Raw genomic sequence first — 15447 nt, forward strand, 5'->3', positions numbered from 1 at the left:
CATCCCGCCGACCGCCATTGCCGCATCCTGACCACGGACCTCCCCTCCAGGGATTGTCTGCCAGCTTCCCCTCGTATCTTCTCTCCTGCCTCCGTTGTCTGTTCTGTCACCCGCTTGTCTGCCAGCCGGCCACTCCGCGTTTCTTGCCGGCGGTGCTCCTGTCCCCGTCGTCACGGCTCCATTGTAGCAACTGAGCCGACGTTCCTGGGCACAGTCACTGTGTCAGGCGGGATTCTAAGCCCTTGACTGAGAAAACCTTTAACCCCCAGCAAGCAGGTGCAGCTTCGTTTCTGTGTACGGGTGAGAAAACCAGTGCCCCAAGGAGGCAGCCCCTGGCCCCAGGCCCCTCACTGGGAAGTCACAGAGGCAGCACTCGGAGCGGGCCATCTGGCTCCTGAATCTTCCTCTCTTGAATGATTTTTCTTGACTCTGTTACTGTGGGGAATTCACCGATTCGCTTGCTGACGTGAAAGCCTGCATTCCCGGCATGGGCCCCGCCTGGCCCGGACATGTCGTCCTTTCTCCGTATTGCCGAATCTGGTGTGTTAATGCTGGGTCTGGTATATTCGCGGTTACCCGAGGGAGAGGGGCTGGGGTGTGAAGGTCCTTGCCCAGGGTCCTCGTCAGGTTTGGGTCTCGGGCTTTGCCGGCCTCAGAAAACAAGTTGTGGGATCCAGGCTCGCTTTCTTCGGCCCTTCTCGGCCCTGCCCTCTCATCCAGGTCTCTCCCCTAGATCAGGGCGGAGAGAACGTTCTCTGGAGCTTAGTCTCTGGCCCAGCTGCTCATGTCTTTCTGGCACCCAAGCAGACATTGCAGATACGCACGTGACAGCAGCTGTGGTCCAGGGCACCTTTCTGTACAGAAGCAGGTGAGGGGCCAGACCTGGCCGCCAGGATGTCGTGTGCTGGCTTCTATACAAGACCCCGCAGAGAACGCGGGCACTCCTTCCGCCTCTCCCCTGCAGCCCCCCGTGCGTGTGGTGCACGTTCCGTATGTCTCTGTCCCTCTGCAGACCTTTGCGCCCTCCCACATCGACGTGCATATTTCCCAGCCTCAGCTGTCTGCGCCTCATTTTTGCCACGCTTTATTAACATTTATTAATATTTTCCTTAAGGTGAAACCGTTCCTGAGATGTGCCTATAGTCGCATTTGCGTGATACACGTTAAAATAAATAAGTTAGATTTTACGGGGCACCCAGGTGGCTCAGTCACTTCAATGTCCAGCTTTGGCTCAGGTCATGATCTCATGGGTTCGAGCCCCGCGTCGGGCTCTGTGCTGACAGCTCAGAACCCGGAGCCTGCTTCGGATTCTGTGTCTCCCTCTCTCTCTGCCCCTCCCCCGCTCAAGCTCTGTCTCTCTGAAAAATAAATAAACATTAAAAAAAATTTTAAAGGGGCGCCTGGGTGGCGCAGTCGGTTAAGCGTCCGACTTCAGCCAGGTCATGATCTCGCGGTCCGTGAGTTCGAGCCCCGCGTCAGGCTCTGGGCTGATGGCTCGGAGCCTGGAGCCTGTTTCCGATTCTGTGTCTCCCTCTCTCTCTGCCCCTCCCCCGTTCATGCTCTGTCTCTCTCTGTCCCAAAAATAAATAAACGAAAAAAATTAAAAAAAAAAAATTTTAAAAAGAACTTAGATTTGAAAGTGTTCACCCCTGTGCTATGCGAGTGAATTTGGGATAACATCAGAGGTCTGGATGCCATCAGGGAGGCCTTGATGTCCTGGAATAGAGCAGTTGGCATGATTTTCGGTTCCTCCTCCCGAGGGCCTGTCCTTTGTTAGCGGTACTGCCCTACCTATGTCCGAGTGTGGACGCACAGATGAGGACAGAGGCTTGTTTTGGTTAACGGTCGCCTGTCAGAGGCTGATAAATGTTAACACCGGAGGTGCACGCGAAGGGACCCCAGGACCCCAGGAAAGCACACGGAGAGAAGGTGGCATTGGAGCTGCGACCTGAGCTACAGTTCTGCGAGCAAGCCAAGGAGGACGCGTTGAGCACAGTCAAGAGGCTGGCTTGAAGAAGGCCCTGAGGGTTCGGGGAGGAGGACCCCCTTGCCGGGGGCGACAAAGGATGCAGAATGAGAGGAAGGACCAGAAAGGACTGGGAAGGTGGTTCAGCAGCTGAGCGCCAGGCGGCTGAAGGCTGGAGCCCTGTCCGTGGGGAAGCCATGGATTCGTCTTTGACAGTAAATCTGGAGGTTGTGGGAGCAAAGGACGAGGGAACATGGAGAATCTGTCCAAATGGTGGCCGTCAAGTCCACTTAGCGACCAGGGGACGTGCTTACATTGCGTTAGGTAAAGAAGTAGCAACACGGAATTCTGCGATCGTAAGAATTAACACACAGACTAATTTGCAGGGACAAAGGGGGCTGGAAGAAATTCTCCTACATGAGAACACTGGTTGTATCAGGTTTAGTTATTCAAGTGTAGTTATGTGAGTTATTTCCTCTGTCTTCCAGATTGCTTTCTCTGTGTTTTCCCCACGTCATAATTTTTTAAAAAATTAAAAAAATTTTTAAAAATGTCTATTTATTTTTGAGAGAGAGGGAGCGTGTGGGGAGGGACAGAGAGAGACGGCATCGATCCCGATGCCGGGCTTGAACTCGTGGACCGCGAGATCATGACCTGAGCTGAAGTCGGACGCTCAACCGACTGAGCCACCCAGGTGCCCCCATAAGTTTTTTCGTTTTTTTTTTGTAATTTTTAATGACGCTCTCCATTACAAATCTCTGGCTTGGCTTCTGTGCTCGTCTGTTTCCCAATTTCCAAATAACAAATCCATGAGGGTTCAGACTCGGGGCTGGGGTTGCCAGCAGGCGGTATGTTTGCGCCTGGAGGTCCCGCGACACTCCGGAAGGCTGAGCGCAGGCGGCTCTGTGAGCCGCTCTCGGGGCCGCCTCTGCCCCAACCAGTTGTTGGGAGGAAGTAACAACCTTCGTTTATAACCTGACTAATGCTTTCCCCTCCTGGATGTTTCCCATGTTGAGAGGATATTAAAATCTTGGCAGGCCTCACGGTCTGCACTGGTCAGAGGCCCGCGCTGGACTCAGCCGCCACCCTTGGGGTCCGGGCCAGATGTTATAAGTGAAACCCTATTTTAACGAGGTCCTTCTGGTATTTCTTTTGGGCGCCATCCAAGACGGTCCATTTTACACCAAATTCCATGTCGTGCGGGTTGTCTAGAACAGGTCTGCAGCCCATAAAAACGTTCTCGCTGCACTCAAGTTTTCTGTGGCAGAATGTCAGAGAATTGGGAGAGAAGGTGAGGGCTCGGTCTTGAGGATTTTATATAGACACATATATACACACACACATGTGGTGTTACATTCGCATGCATATATAAAGAGGTTGAAGGTAAAGCTGATAGGAGCACATGCGGCGATTAAGACACAGTCCAAAAGAATTCTGCACATAGTTTTGTGCTTTTTACCACGGGTAAAAGTAGGGTTTTCGTTGGGTGAGAATTGCTCCTTGGGCCGCAGATGTAACCGTCTGGCGAGACGAATCCATCACTCCCAAACAGGAGAAGTGAACCGGCCGCAAATTAGCTTCCAAAGATGTGAGGGTGCGTGTTTTCTTATTCTGTCACCTTTCGTGTTGACAGCTTCTCGCTCCGTGTGTGTGTCTGTGTGTTTGTGTGTCTGATTTATGTGACCCAGCTAGCGTGTCACGACCCTTGGCCTCCCTTCCATCTGTTTTTGTCCGCTCCCGCCCCGCCCCCACCACCTTAAGTCACCCCCGTCCCCACCCCGAGAGGAAGACAGCCGCTTGCCAGACAGCTGCCGTCGTGTTGCACAAACTTTTACGATCCAGGAAATACTGATTCCCCCGTGGATAGGGATGTTACAGGAATGTCGATATTCGAAGAAAGGAAAGGAAGTGCTCCATGATAAATGAGCGGTCCCTGGTTCTGTTTTCAGAATGAGTCTTGCAAAATCCCTGCCCCGGAGCCGTGGAGAGTGGATCCGTGCTTTAGCCGGTGGCCGTCGGGCACCCCCGAATCACAGGGCCCTCCCAGCGGCCAAGGCCGTTCACCCGTCCCTCACAGGACGGCCTTCGCAGGCACACTTGAGTCGTTTTACAAACCTCCCAACCACAGACTCTCAACTGCCTGTTTTCCCGTCCCCTGGGGACATCCCCACCTCGCTACTGCCTCTCCGTTATACTGGTGAAAGTGTAGTCCCAGGAATGTCCTGTCCTCTGTCTTCTGCGGCTTCCCGGTCCCTGCACGTGGCCCCGTGTGGTGTGGTGAGACCCCTTCTTTCGGGACTTGTAAGTGATCCATTCTTTCCATGGCCTGAACCCCTCTGGGTGGCCGCTCAGTCACCTCTTTAAATTAAAGCCCTGTGGGTTTGATGGGACGGCGAGGTCCCTTTTTCCCCTCTACCCAGAATCTTAGGTTTGAAAGAGACCTTGGAGATCATTTGATTGTACCTGTTTGGCTGTCAGAAAAGGAAGCCAGAGAGCCGCGGAGGGCAGACCCAGGCCTTGTAGCACCTGCTGAAGAGTGCCGACTTCACACGCACAAAGAAACAGTACCACGTTCCTCCCTCGCTGCGTCTGATTTTGGTTGTTTGCCGTCACTCTTATTCCAAAGGCAGCTCTCATCAGGGGAGTGTGTCTGAAAGATACAATTCATCCTTGTTTGCTTTTTGTAATACAGAAAGCATTCAGCCTACTTTTTGCAACATAGAACTTGTTTGCAACTTACTTGGCTAAAAGATGTACTAGAAATCGTATCGTTGAACTAGACGACCTTCTTCCTCTTTTCTAAAGTCTGTCTGAATCATTTCGAGGTTTCGGGAGTGTGTGGTGTTGTGAGTGAAGAGCGTGGAGTCGGTCAGATGGCCACTTGCTGGCTGCGTGCCCTTGGGGGAATCGCTTACCTGCTCTGTGACTCAGTTTCCCCCATCGCTTACACGGAGTCAATATGACGAACTCATAGGCTGCTGCCAGTTCTCTGAGCTAATTCTTGGAGAGGGCCAATCCACGTAATAAGCACCGAATATCGTTACCTTTATTCTCGTTCTCAAATAACGTCATAGTTTTTCACTTCAGGTGTGCGTATGCCTAGCAGTGCTCTTTGGTGGCTGTTTGAACTGCCCCTCGTATGGCACCGTCATCTTTAAAACCCGTTTTCCTTCTGTTTTGCTGTTGTACCTACGCCCTTAATTCTTGTCCTTCTCCGTCAAGCTCCACTCTGCAAATAGCAAGGACTCCGTTTTGTTCAGTTTCTTACCACCCTTCGTCTACATCCGCCCCAGTGGTTTCTTTTAGCTTTCCTTCAGCTTCCTTGACACAAACCCGCCGTGAGCCGCGGGGGCTGTCCCCGAGGAGGCTGCTCTGTGCGTGATGGAGGGAATCCAGATGGGCTTCCTGGAGGCAGGAAGCGTCTTCTTGGTAGCTGGGAGATGCACGAACGCAGAGAGTGCTTTGTGCAGGGGCCGCGGCATCTCAGGAGAGACCGCAGTCGTTTCCTCCTGAGGGGACGACATAGGCCTCTGGGCAGCAAGGACGCCTGGCCACAGCCGTGGTGACTAATAAGCAGGTGTCAGGAGCGGTGAACAGGGGGTACTCGAGAGCAGGGTTTCTCAACCTCCGGCTGTTGAAATTTGGCCCCCGTCACTCTGTCATGGGAGCCGTCCTGTGCCTTGTGTGATGCTGAGCGTCCCTAGTCTCTACCTGCCAGATGCCAGCAGCACCCTCCCCGCCCCACACGCACGCCTGTGACAACCGAACGTATCTGCAGACATTGCCAAGGTCTTCCTCTGGGGGACAGATCGCCCTCACTCGAGACCCACAAACCAGTATTCTGGACCAAGAGACCGGAATAAGCAGGGTCATCGTCTAGCCGAGCAGCCACGTGTTTCCGGCCCAGGCGCCCCCTCCGCTTCCTGTCTGTGCCTTCCAGGGGAAGCTCGGAGACATGGCCCCGGCCCCGCAGCACCGTCTGAGGGGCTTCGAGGCGCCTGCTGAGGCACGGGGCTTGCCCAGCCTGCGGGCTCTAGCTGCTTCGAGCAGGAAAGCCGGAGTCCCCGTGGCGAATGGGTGCCGTTAGGGTGACAGTTTTGTCTGCCACTGCCCAGCGAGAAGGAGGCCCCGTCTGCTGCTGTCGACCTCCACGCAGTCAGGCACAGTGGAAGCGGGTCCCCGTGCCTTTGGGCTGCGGTCGCAGAATCCCGCGGACCGAGTGGCTTCTACACAGAGGCTGCTTTCTCACAGTTCGTAGACGGGACGTCCTACACCGGCGGACCGGCAGGTGTGTCTGCTGAGGGCCCGCCACCTGCTTCGCGGATGGTCTCCGTGGGATGACCGGATCCCACACGGACCCCACACGGATGGGAAGCTGGCACAGGAGCTCTGGGGGCCTCTTTGATAGAAGGGCACTAATCCCTTTCATGAAGACTTCACCCTCATCACCTAATCGCCACCCAGAGGCCCCGCCTCCTAACACCATTGCCTCACGGAGTGGGTTTCAACGTAGGGATTGAGGGGAGACAGACATTGAGTCCACAGCAGGAAGGAATGAAAAACATCTAGGAGGTCGTGACGTTTCTTTTTCCGCACGTGCACGTGCGCACATGCACACACAGGATCAAGTTGGCTTCCTTTTCCCATAAAGCTGCAGGTTGTAACTATGTTCAGCCTCGTGGGCCAGCCTGTCCGTTGCAGATACTCGGCTGGCTCTGCCGTCGTTGCGCACACGCAAGCAGTGACACACAGTGTATCAGCTCGTGGGCGTGGCCTTATTCCGATAAAACTTTATCTGCAGATACAAGCAGTGGGCCAGGCTTGGCCTTCCCCCGATCGAGACAGTTCGAAATAAACATGCCGTGCGTGGGCTTCGGGTGGATGTCTGTGTTCCAGGCTCGTTAAGTATTTATTTATTTATTTATTTATTTATTTTTAATTTTTTTTTTCAACGTTTATTTATTTTTGGGACAGAGAGAGACAGAGCATGAACGGGGGAGGGGCAGAGAGAGAGGGAGACACAGAATCAGAAACAGGCTCCAGGCTCCGAGCCATCAGCCCAGAGCCCGACGCGGGGCTCGAACTCACGGACCGCGAGATCGTGACCTGGCTGAAGTCGGACACCCAACCGACTGCGCCACCCAGGCACCCCTAGGCTCGTTAAGTATTTAATAAAGACTCTGCTTTCAAAGATGCCTCAGATTGGGGCCCTTGGTCTCTGTTTCAGCTAAAGACGGAAAACCAACCCCACATCTGCCTGGTGTTTGTGTCTGCGTCTCCCTGCCAAATCAGGATTTTTAAGGGCCAGCGAGTGATAATCCAGCAGGCTTTGCTGATGCGTCAGGCCGACGTTAAGCAGGCAGAATGGTTCACTGTACAGCTAACTCAAGTGGTGTGGGAAGCCATTTGTGAGAGAGGTATGGTTTAGCGGTGTGGGGAGGGCAAGAAACAGAAAACGTGCTCTCGGTTTGTTTTAAATCTCGTTTTATTGCCTAGTTGGGCGAGACCAATTCATGCTCACGCTGTTTCCCTCTCTCACGAGGAAGATGGAAAGGACTTTACTCTTGAAGGTCTCGTGTGCTTCATCTAAAACGTAGCGCTTATTTTAAAGCTTTCCCAGTTTATCATGATCACGCCCTTTTTTGCTCCTTGGAAATATTTTCAGCTCAGTGGCTGGTCCGCATCGTTGTGTGTTATCTGAATTCTGTGACCCCATCGCATAGAGAGAGAGGGTGGCTTGATTTTCACCGGCAGCTCTGTACCTGTTGGGTTTCGAAATCGAGCGGAAATGGGAGTGGACCACAGATAGTGTCTCTTGAGGGTTACTTCCTCAGGTCACTGGTTTTCAAGCATGGCAGGGTCAACCAGGCAGTACCTGGAGACACTGTGGGCTGTCAAGACTGGGAGGGGGGTGCCACTGGCATCCGGTGGGGGGAGCCCAGGGGTGCTACTCAACACCCTGCGGGGCACAGGACAGCGGTCCCCATGACAAGGAATGATGTGGCTCCGATGTCAGTCACGCCACGGCTGAGAAGTCCTGCTGTCGAGAGAGGTAGTGGGGATGCCTCTTCCTAGGCAGCAGGCCTGCTGGCTTCAGTAACGACTCCAGGCCGGCCGAGGGTTAGGCAGGGGGGCACTAATGCTTTGCCCTCACGCAGCTCTTCCATCGAGGTGCCACCAAGCTCTCTATTCCCCTTCATGTGGCTGGGCCTCTGTTTCCTATTCTTCGGAAGTTGTTTGTAACAACTTCCACACCTGCCATTGAGCCAGTCCTGAGTGTTTCTGTCTCTGTCATTGATACCACTGCTTTGTTGGTATGCACGTCCCCTTGGGTGGAAGAAGACGTACATCAAAAGCTGCAGGAAAGCCGAAGAGGCAGAAAGCCCAGAAGTCCTACGTCTCAGGCAGACTGGAGGTGAATGCGCTCATTAGCCTTGCAGCCCAGTTGGGGAGAGAGCAGCGCTGGCACCGTAGAGTGTGGGCCCCCCCCCCCCCCGGGGGAGAGGCATCCAATCTGGAGACGCCAGTCTTCCAAGATGGCGCCTCTCACAGCACCTGGGCGGCCGTGGCCTGAGACCAGGTGCTCAAGCAGGCCTTGTTTGCGTAGTCTGTGAACATCTCTCTGTTCCACCACGAAAGAGCATCAGGACTGCAAAGTGTGCGAGTGACTGCTTCGTCCAGTGTCCTCACTGCACAAATGAGGAGAGGTGGAGAAAGAACGCGTCTGCGGGTTCGTGGTCTTCTCTGGATTCAAAACCGTGTGTCGGCCGTGTCACTGTCACAGCTGCTTCTCTCATCAGCTCCTTGAGGTCCTTGCTAACCCCATACCGAAGAACAGGAAACAGAGGCCCAGCCAAATGAAGTGACCTGGCCCAGGCGCTCCTGGGGGATCGAGGGCAGACCCAGTGGTCCTCCTGTTGCTGACATTTTCTCCACCTGGCCCTCCTGCAAGAAGGAAGTCTTAAAAACAAATGGATTAAAGAAAAAAACAAAACAAAACCCAAACCAAAAAGAAACCAAAAACATTGAGAGGTCATGCAGAGATTTGCCCAAAGAAATGAAGCTAAGGTGATTTTATTTATTTATTTACTTACGTATTTATTTATTTTTAAGTAGTCTCCATGCCCAACGTGGGGCTTGAACTCAGTACCCTGAGATCACGAGTTGCGTGTTCTACCGAGGGAGCCATCCAGGCGTCCCGGCAGCTAATGTAAATCTAAGCAAATAGGAGGGACTCGTGTCAGCAGTGACGTGGAACAATACCGCATGTGTTTCTGAAGATCTCTGGTTTCCAGTCATGATTTCCTGTGCCCTCTAGTAGGGGACACAAGTTTCAATGACACGTGTTCAAGGTCATGGCACTCCCGTATACCTTTATCTGCTCAGTCACTTTGCTTCAGCAGGGGAAGTTCATTGTCACGATTCCTCGCCCACGCTCTTTGCAGTCTTAGATTCCCGCCGCTTGGGTTAATCTTCACTGCTTCGTCCCTGTCTTGCAACACGTCTTCACTGAACGTCGTCCTCGCCACCTTCTAGAAGTGCGATATATGTTGCAAGGCATTATCACGGAGAGAGATCAGAAACTCGGGCAACGAAACCTCAGTGGCAGCATTTAAGCCCCCGGATGCAGAAGGACATCAAGGACGGGCGTTGAGTTAGACGTGAGCTTGCACCTCGTCCTTCGCACGTTGCCCGTACGGCACCGGGAACCGCCAGCGTGTCCCGCCTGGGAACAGAGGTGGCATCCACCCAGAGGAGCTGAGAATTCTGGTTCCTGCGCTTGTGGGTGTCACGGGGGGTGGCGGAGGGGGGCGGGTGAAACGGCGAATCCTGGAGTCATACAGTCTGGAGGTGACATTTACTGCATTGTGTGCGTGAGCCTTGAGCCACTTACCTGATTTCTCCAATATTTACTCTCCTCGTGTGTAAGGCAATAACCACGACAACTGAGCAGCTGTCCTGTAGAGATAGTGGGCACAGAGTGCCCAGGTTTGGTTAAAGGAAGTAATGCGGTTGGAACCTGCGATTTTGTGTGCCTTAAGTGGCAGTTCTGTGGCTGGTGTCTGGAAGATGAAGAAAGAAGGGACAGAGGAAGGAAATACTCTGCATTTTGCGTCCCCTCCCGAATTCCTATGTTGAAATCCTGACCCCCGCTGTCAATGGTGTTAGCGGGTGGGGCCTTTGGGAGGTGGTTAGGTTGTGAGGACGGAATCCTCACGCATGGGATTCGTGTCCTTTTAAAGGAGACCCCCACCCAGAGCTAGCGCACCCCTTCTGCCATGTGAGGACACGGGAAAGACGGCCGTCTGTGAACCGGAAAGCAGCCCTCACCAGACACCAGGTCTGTCTGGCACCTTGATCTTGGACTTCCCAGCCTCCAGAAGCGTGAGGAATAAGTGTCTGTTGTTTGTAAGCCCCTCAGTCTGTGGGATTTTGTTACAGCTGCCGACTGTAGGAACTAAGACATACACCAGAAGCTTGACCTCTCTTCTAGTGTTGCCCCTTAGTCATTGAGACTGACCTCTTCTTAGGAACCTTGTCTGCTCTCCGCACTGTGCTCTGATTATGGCATCAGTAGATGTTTTTAGGTCGAGTCACCAAGGAAGCTAAGAGTGGTTTCCCACTGCCCGGGTTTGGATCTCAGCCCCAGCCAAGTGTCTGGGGCCTGTGGGTTCCTGGAGGGATCTCAAGACCTGGCCTGTAAAAGGGAAAGTTGCACCTGGGGAAGCGAGGCAGAGCGTTACCAAGAGGCTTTAAGGGAAGTCGTGGCGAGTTGTTGGAGCGGTGCCTGGTGGAGAGGACGCACCACACGAGGCCTGCCTATCATTTTTATTATTCGTGCAATTCCTTGCACAAGGCCCTTTAAAGATACCAACCAGGAGAATAAGAAATGGCCCTCGAAATCCAGTGTCCCGTGCCCTTAGCTGGTCGAGACCGCAGGAGGAGAAGGCAGGAGCCGGGTGGGTGGGGTCAGCAGGCAGGGAGAGTCAGGAGTTTGTAAGACGGACAGATCACTGTGGCCCGGGGTATATGGTGAAGACCCCAGGCAAGAGCGAGTCAGGCCAGGAATCTACTTGCCCCTGCTCTATCCACTCACCTGGGGTTTTCCATCTACACCGCTGGCAACCTGACAGATGAAAGCTTGGAGATAAGATTTCTAGCAGGGCCGAGAGCAGGGCCGAGACTCAGGATATAGTCACTGGTTAACACTGGAGGGGGTGGGGTTGTGTTATGGCCACAGGGGTGGGGGAGGGGGTGGGGGTTGTGTTATGGCCACAGGGGTGGGGGAGAGGGTGGGGGTTGTGTTATGGCCACAGGGGTGGGGGAGGGGGTGGGGGATGTGTTATGGCCACAGGGGTGGGGTGGGGGAGGGGTGGGGGTTGTGTTATGGCTGCGGGGGAGGGGGAGGGGTGGGGGTTGTGTTATGGCCGCGGGGGAGGGGGAGGGAGTGGGGGTTGTGTTATGGCCACAGGGGTGGGGTGGGGGAGGGGTGGGGGTTGTGTTATGGCCGCGGGGGAGGGGGAGGGGTGGGGGTTGTGTTATGGCCGCGGGGGAGGGGGAGGGGTGGGGGTTGTGTTATGGCCACGGGGGTGGGGGAGGAGGTGGGGGTTGTGTTATGGCCACAGGGGTGGGGTGGGGGAGGGGTGGGGGTTGTGTTATGGCCGCGGGGGGAGGGGGAGGGGTGGGGGTTGTGTTATGGCCACAGGGGTGGGGGACACATAGGAGGAGGGAGAAGTGCAGGCTGGGGGGCAGCCCGCGGGGAGGGCCTCGGAGGGGCCGTCCCGCGCGGCCTCAGTTAGGTGCTTACAGTTGTGCGAGGCAGTTCACAGCCTCTGTGCAGCGGATTGTAAAACCAACAGCGGCTACCATACGACTCTGTGAAATAAAGTCCACGTTTTATATATTCTTTATAATCAGGCACTGGGGAGCCGACAGGCCTGGGTGGAGGAGGAGTGGAGAGTAGAGAAAGGAGAGGGGGCCGCACACACAGGAAGCCTCCTTTCACGGAGGAACATTCCCATCTGCCGAGCACTGTGGTTATTGCCTCGGCTGTTCGGGTGTGGAATCCGACGGAGGCCGGGCCTGCTCACTGCCACTGCCGTCGGTGTGGCAGGTGAAGGTGGCGTTCTAGCCACGGGAGGGAGGGAGGGAGGGAGGGCGGCAGGGACCCCGAGGAGTCCCGTGCTGGAGGGCCGCACGTAGGACGAGCCAGCGGGGATGGGTCGTGCTGCCTGGGGACACCCCCCTGAGAGCAGGGTTTGCAGGACCCCCACAAGCAGGGGGCGGGGGGGCTGGCCCAGCCCAGGAGAAGCCACACCAAGGGGGTAACTCTGAGACAGGTCCGAAGGGTCCAGCCTTATGGGACACGCAGACGCCGGGGGCACTCCAGCATTGCCGTGTGTGAACGGTGGGCAGGGCGGCCGGCAGGTAGACGCTTCACCCCAGAACTGCTCCCTTCTCTTCCCACGGTATAAATGGTGAGAGAGTTCAGAGTCACAAGTGCCTTTGGCCCCACCGCACCCCCAGCCTGGGAGCCGAGCATAGGGGTCCCTGTTAATCACACAGCCTCCACCCCATAAGGATTCCCAGCTCCCCGGCACCCCCGGCCTCCCCACACCGAGCAAGGTGAACGCGGTACCCCCAGCAGACTGGGCTGCCCCCTCGTGGAGAAGGGCTGCATCAGCCGCGGACTCCGGCAGTAAGATGCCCCCTTACTGTCCTTGAGGAAGGGCCACTGTGGGTTCCCCATCGCCCTAGGACCCACGTGGGTCATGAGTGCTCCTGCCCCCTGCCCTGCGTTGTTGCCGCCCCTCCTGGAACCGGAGTTGTCTGCTGCGTTCCGGAACCACCACCCTGACCGACGAGTGTTGAGGGAAGGGTGGGGGGAGCTGGCATCTCTAATAACGACCAGTTATCAGGTGAAACAGCTCAAGCCACCCCAGCGGGTCCAGAACAGCCTCCTTTTCTTCGGATGTTTGCTCGTGTGGTTCCTTTACCCCCAGCCACCTTGAGCGCTCGGAGCCCGGCTGAAGACAGGTGCCCTGTGTGCACTGCAGCGGGGTCGGGGGGCACTCGGGGACGGGGAGCTCCGGAGGGACTGATGGAAGGCGGAGAGGAAGCCCAGAGGTGCACTGGCACGACGTTTAGCCAGGGCACGCTGGGCTCTGTTTGGCTCTTAACGCCGAAATGGCTCTACCTCTCAAGCTGTGTCTCCGTCCCCTGCAAGCAGGTCTGACCCTGCTGTATCCCTTCCGCCCTTCCCGTCCCTCCGCTTCTCCCCAGACCCGAAGCTGGGCGTCCCACGGCCACGTGTGCCCCGCTAACGAGGCACGTTCGACTTCGGTGGTGGTGCCGCCTTCGGGCCTCGCGAAACCCCGGCTTCCCTCTCTGTCGCGGCAGGTTTTTCCCACTCGGCGTTCACGTTCGGTATTGAGAGCCACATCAGCCAGTCCAACATCAATGGGACGCTAGTGCCGCCAGCTGCCCTCATCTCCATCCTGCAGAAGGGACTTCAGTATGTGGAGGCCGAGATCAGCATCAACGAGGTGGGTGCCCTCCCCGTCTCCCGGGATCCTGCCGGGATCGCCTCCGTCCCGTCTCTCGCTTTGAACTGACTTCATCCTCACAAGCCTGTTGGATTCAGCTTTCTCTCTAGCTTTTGTAAAGCTCTTTGAGGGGCACCTGAGCGACTCAGTGGGTGACGCGTCCGACTCTTGGTTTCATCTCAGGTCGTGATCTCGTGGTTTGTGAGTTCGAGCCCCGCTTCGGGCTCTGCGCTGACAGTGCAGAGCCTGCATGGGATCCTCTCTCTCTCTCTCTCTGCCCCTCCCCTGCTCGGGCTCACTCTTTCTCAAAAGAAACAAACAAACTTGAAACAACAGAATGAAAAAGAGATCTAAAAAAAGTACAGAAGTAATCTATCCCGTATTCTGTCGTTTCCGTTCCCCCACCATTTTGCAAAAACCCCATCTTTGAAAACACCCAAATTTCTGCCTGTCCTGTGTGCATTCTGCCGGCAGTGGTCATCTCCTCTTGCCTCATTTTTTTTTTTAATTTTTTTTTGAGAAGGAGGGAGAGACCGCACGAGTGGGGGAGGGGCAGAGAGCGAGAAAGGGAGATAGAGGATCCGAAACAGACTCTGCACTGACAGCAGAGAGCCGGATGTGGGGCTTGAACTCATGGACTATGAGATCATGACGTGAGCTACAGTCGGATGCTTCATGGACTGAGCCACCCAGGCCCCCCTCCTCTGTCGTCTTAGATTGGATGCCCGAGGCGGTTTTCCACCAGCCCCGCGAGGTCCCATCTAGTCTCTTTTCCTGCGTAACAGTGAACTGTGGGGATAGGGGCGCATGACCCCAGAGGCAGAAGACCTGAATTGGGGTGCCTGGATGGCTCAGGTCACGACGTCACGGTTCACGGCTGCTTCTCTTCCTCAGCAGTGCCGGCTCCAACGTGTGTACAGGAGAACGTAGAGGTCGTCTCATTGGTGACTTAGGCTTGCGGTCATTAAATAGGGGAACCACGTGCGTTTAGAGTTTAAACTAGGAGGTGTTTTCATTACTCTGGGCACGTGATACTTCTGGCCGAGTAGTCATCCCCTTGAGGTGTGAATATGTGAAGAAGGCAGGTGATACGGACGCATGCTGACCAGTTGGCCAACAGTGGGCACGCCGTGGTGGGAACCGAAGGGTGAACATGGTTGACGAGGTGACCAGCTACTTGTTCACACGTTTTGTAGGGTTTTGTATCGTTTGCTTGTTTTTGGATATAGTATCGTGACCAGAACTCAGCTGGTGTCACGTTTCGTTTAGCTCATGTCCAGCTGAAACTCACGTCTTTCCGGTCTTCCTAATTTCTGAGGTAATTCAAGGTCGGAACGTACAGAAACGTGTTTGCACATTAAGCAGACACAACCCAGAAGCACTGAGTTTTGTATGACTAATATTTGGAGCAGAGACAGAGGGAGACACACAGTCTAAGGCAGCTCCAGGCTCTGAGCTGTCAGCGCAGAGCCTGACCTGGGGCGTGAACTCACGAACCAAGAGATCATGACCTGAGCTGAAGTTGGACGCTTCACCGACTGAGCCACCCAGGCGCTCCTGGAGTGATTTGTAAGGAAAGAACATTCTTCTGTGTTTTTAAAAGTGTGCATGGAAACTTTTTCACTGCAAATAGAAGCCAGCGAATCAAAAGATGTGGGAAGAAAAGGAATTAAATTCAAATGAGTAGGAATTGAACAGTGCTGTCGTCCGTATATCATGGCTAGATTTAGTCCACACCCTGAACCCAAAACGTCATTTCAAATGGCAGCAGGTGTGTACGGTATTAATTCGGACAGACGGGTGCACAAGGAATCGAATCCTGAACTGTGCTAGTATCTCTAAATTGGCCTTGGGTTTCTGAAGAGCTGCCTCTTCCGTGTAAGAGGGTAGTTGGTCACGGATCTGCTCACCAGCCGTAGCAGTCTGCACACAGCT

General features: G+C 54.9%; 1 protein-coding gene across 3 annotated transcripts in view; it reads left to right on the forward strand.

Moving 5' to 3' along the window:
* Positions 1-15447, forward strand: part of TBL1X (transducin beta like 1 X-linked) — a 234530-nt gene that overhangs the window by 192760 nt on the left and 26323 nt on the right. For all 3 annotated transcript variants that reach the window (XM_047075875.1, XM_047075874.1, XM_047075876.1), the window contains one exon: positions 13367-13512. In XM_047075875.1, coding sequence (XP_046931831.1) covers positions 13367-13512 — 146 coding nt within the window. The remainder of the gene's footprint in view (positions 1-13366; positions 13513-15447) is intronic.

This window comes from Lynx rufus, unplaced genomic scaffold, assembly GCF_022079265.1.
Source record: "Lynx rufus isolate CCGP_SWC_20201006 ecotype Redwood Valley unplaced genomic scaffold, mLynRuf1.p SCAF_14, whole genome shotgun sequence".
NCBI lineage: Eukaryota > Metazoa > Chordata > Mammalia > Carnivora > Felidae > Lynx > Lynx rufus.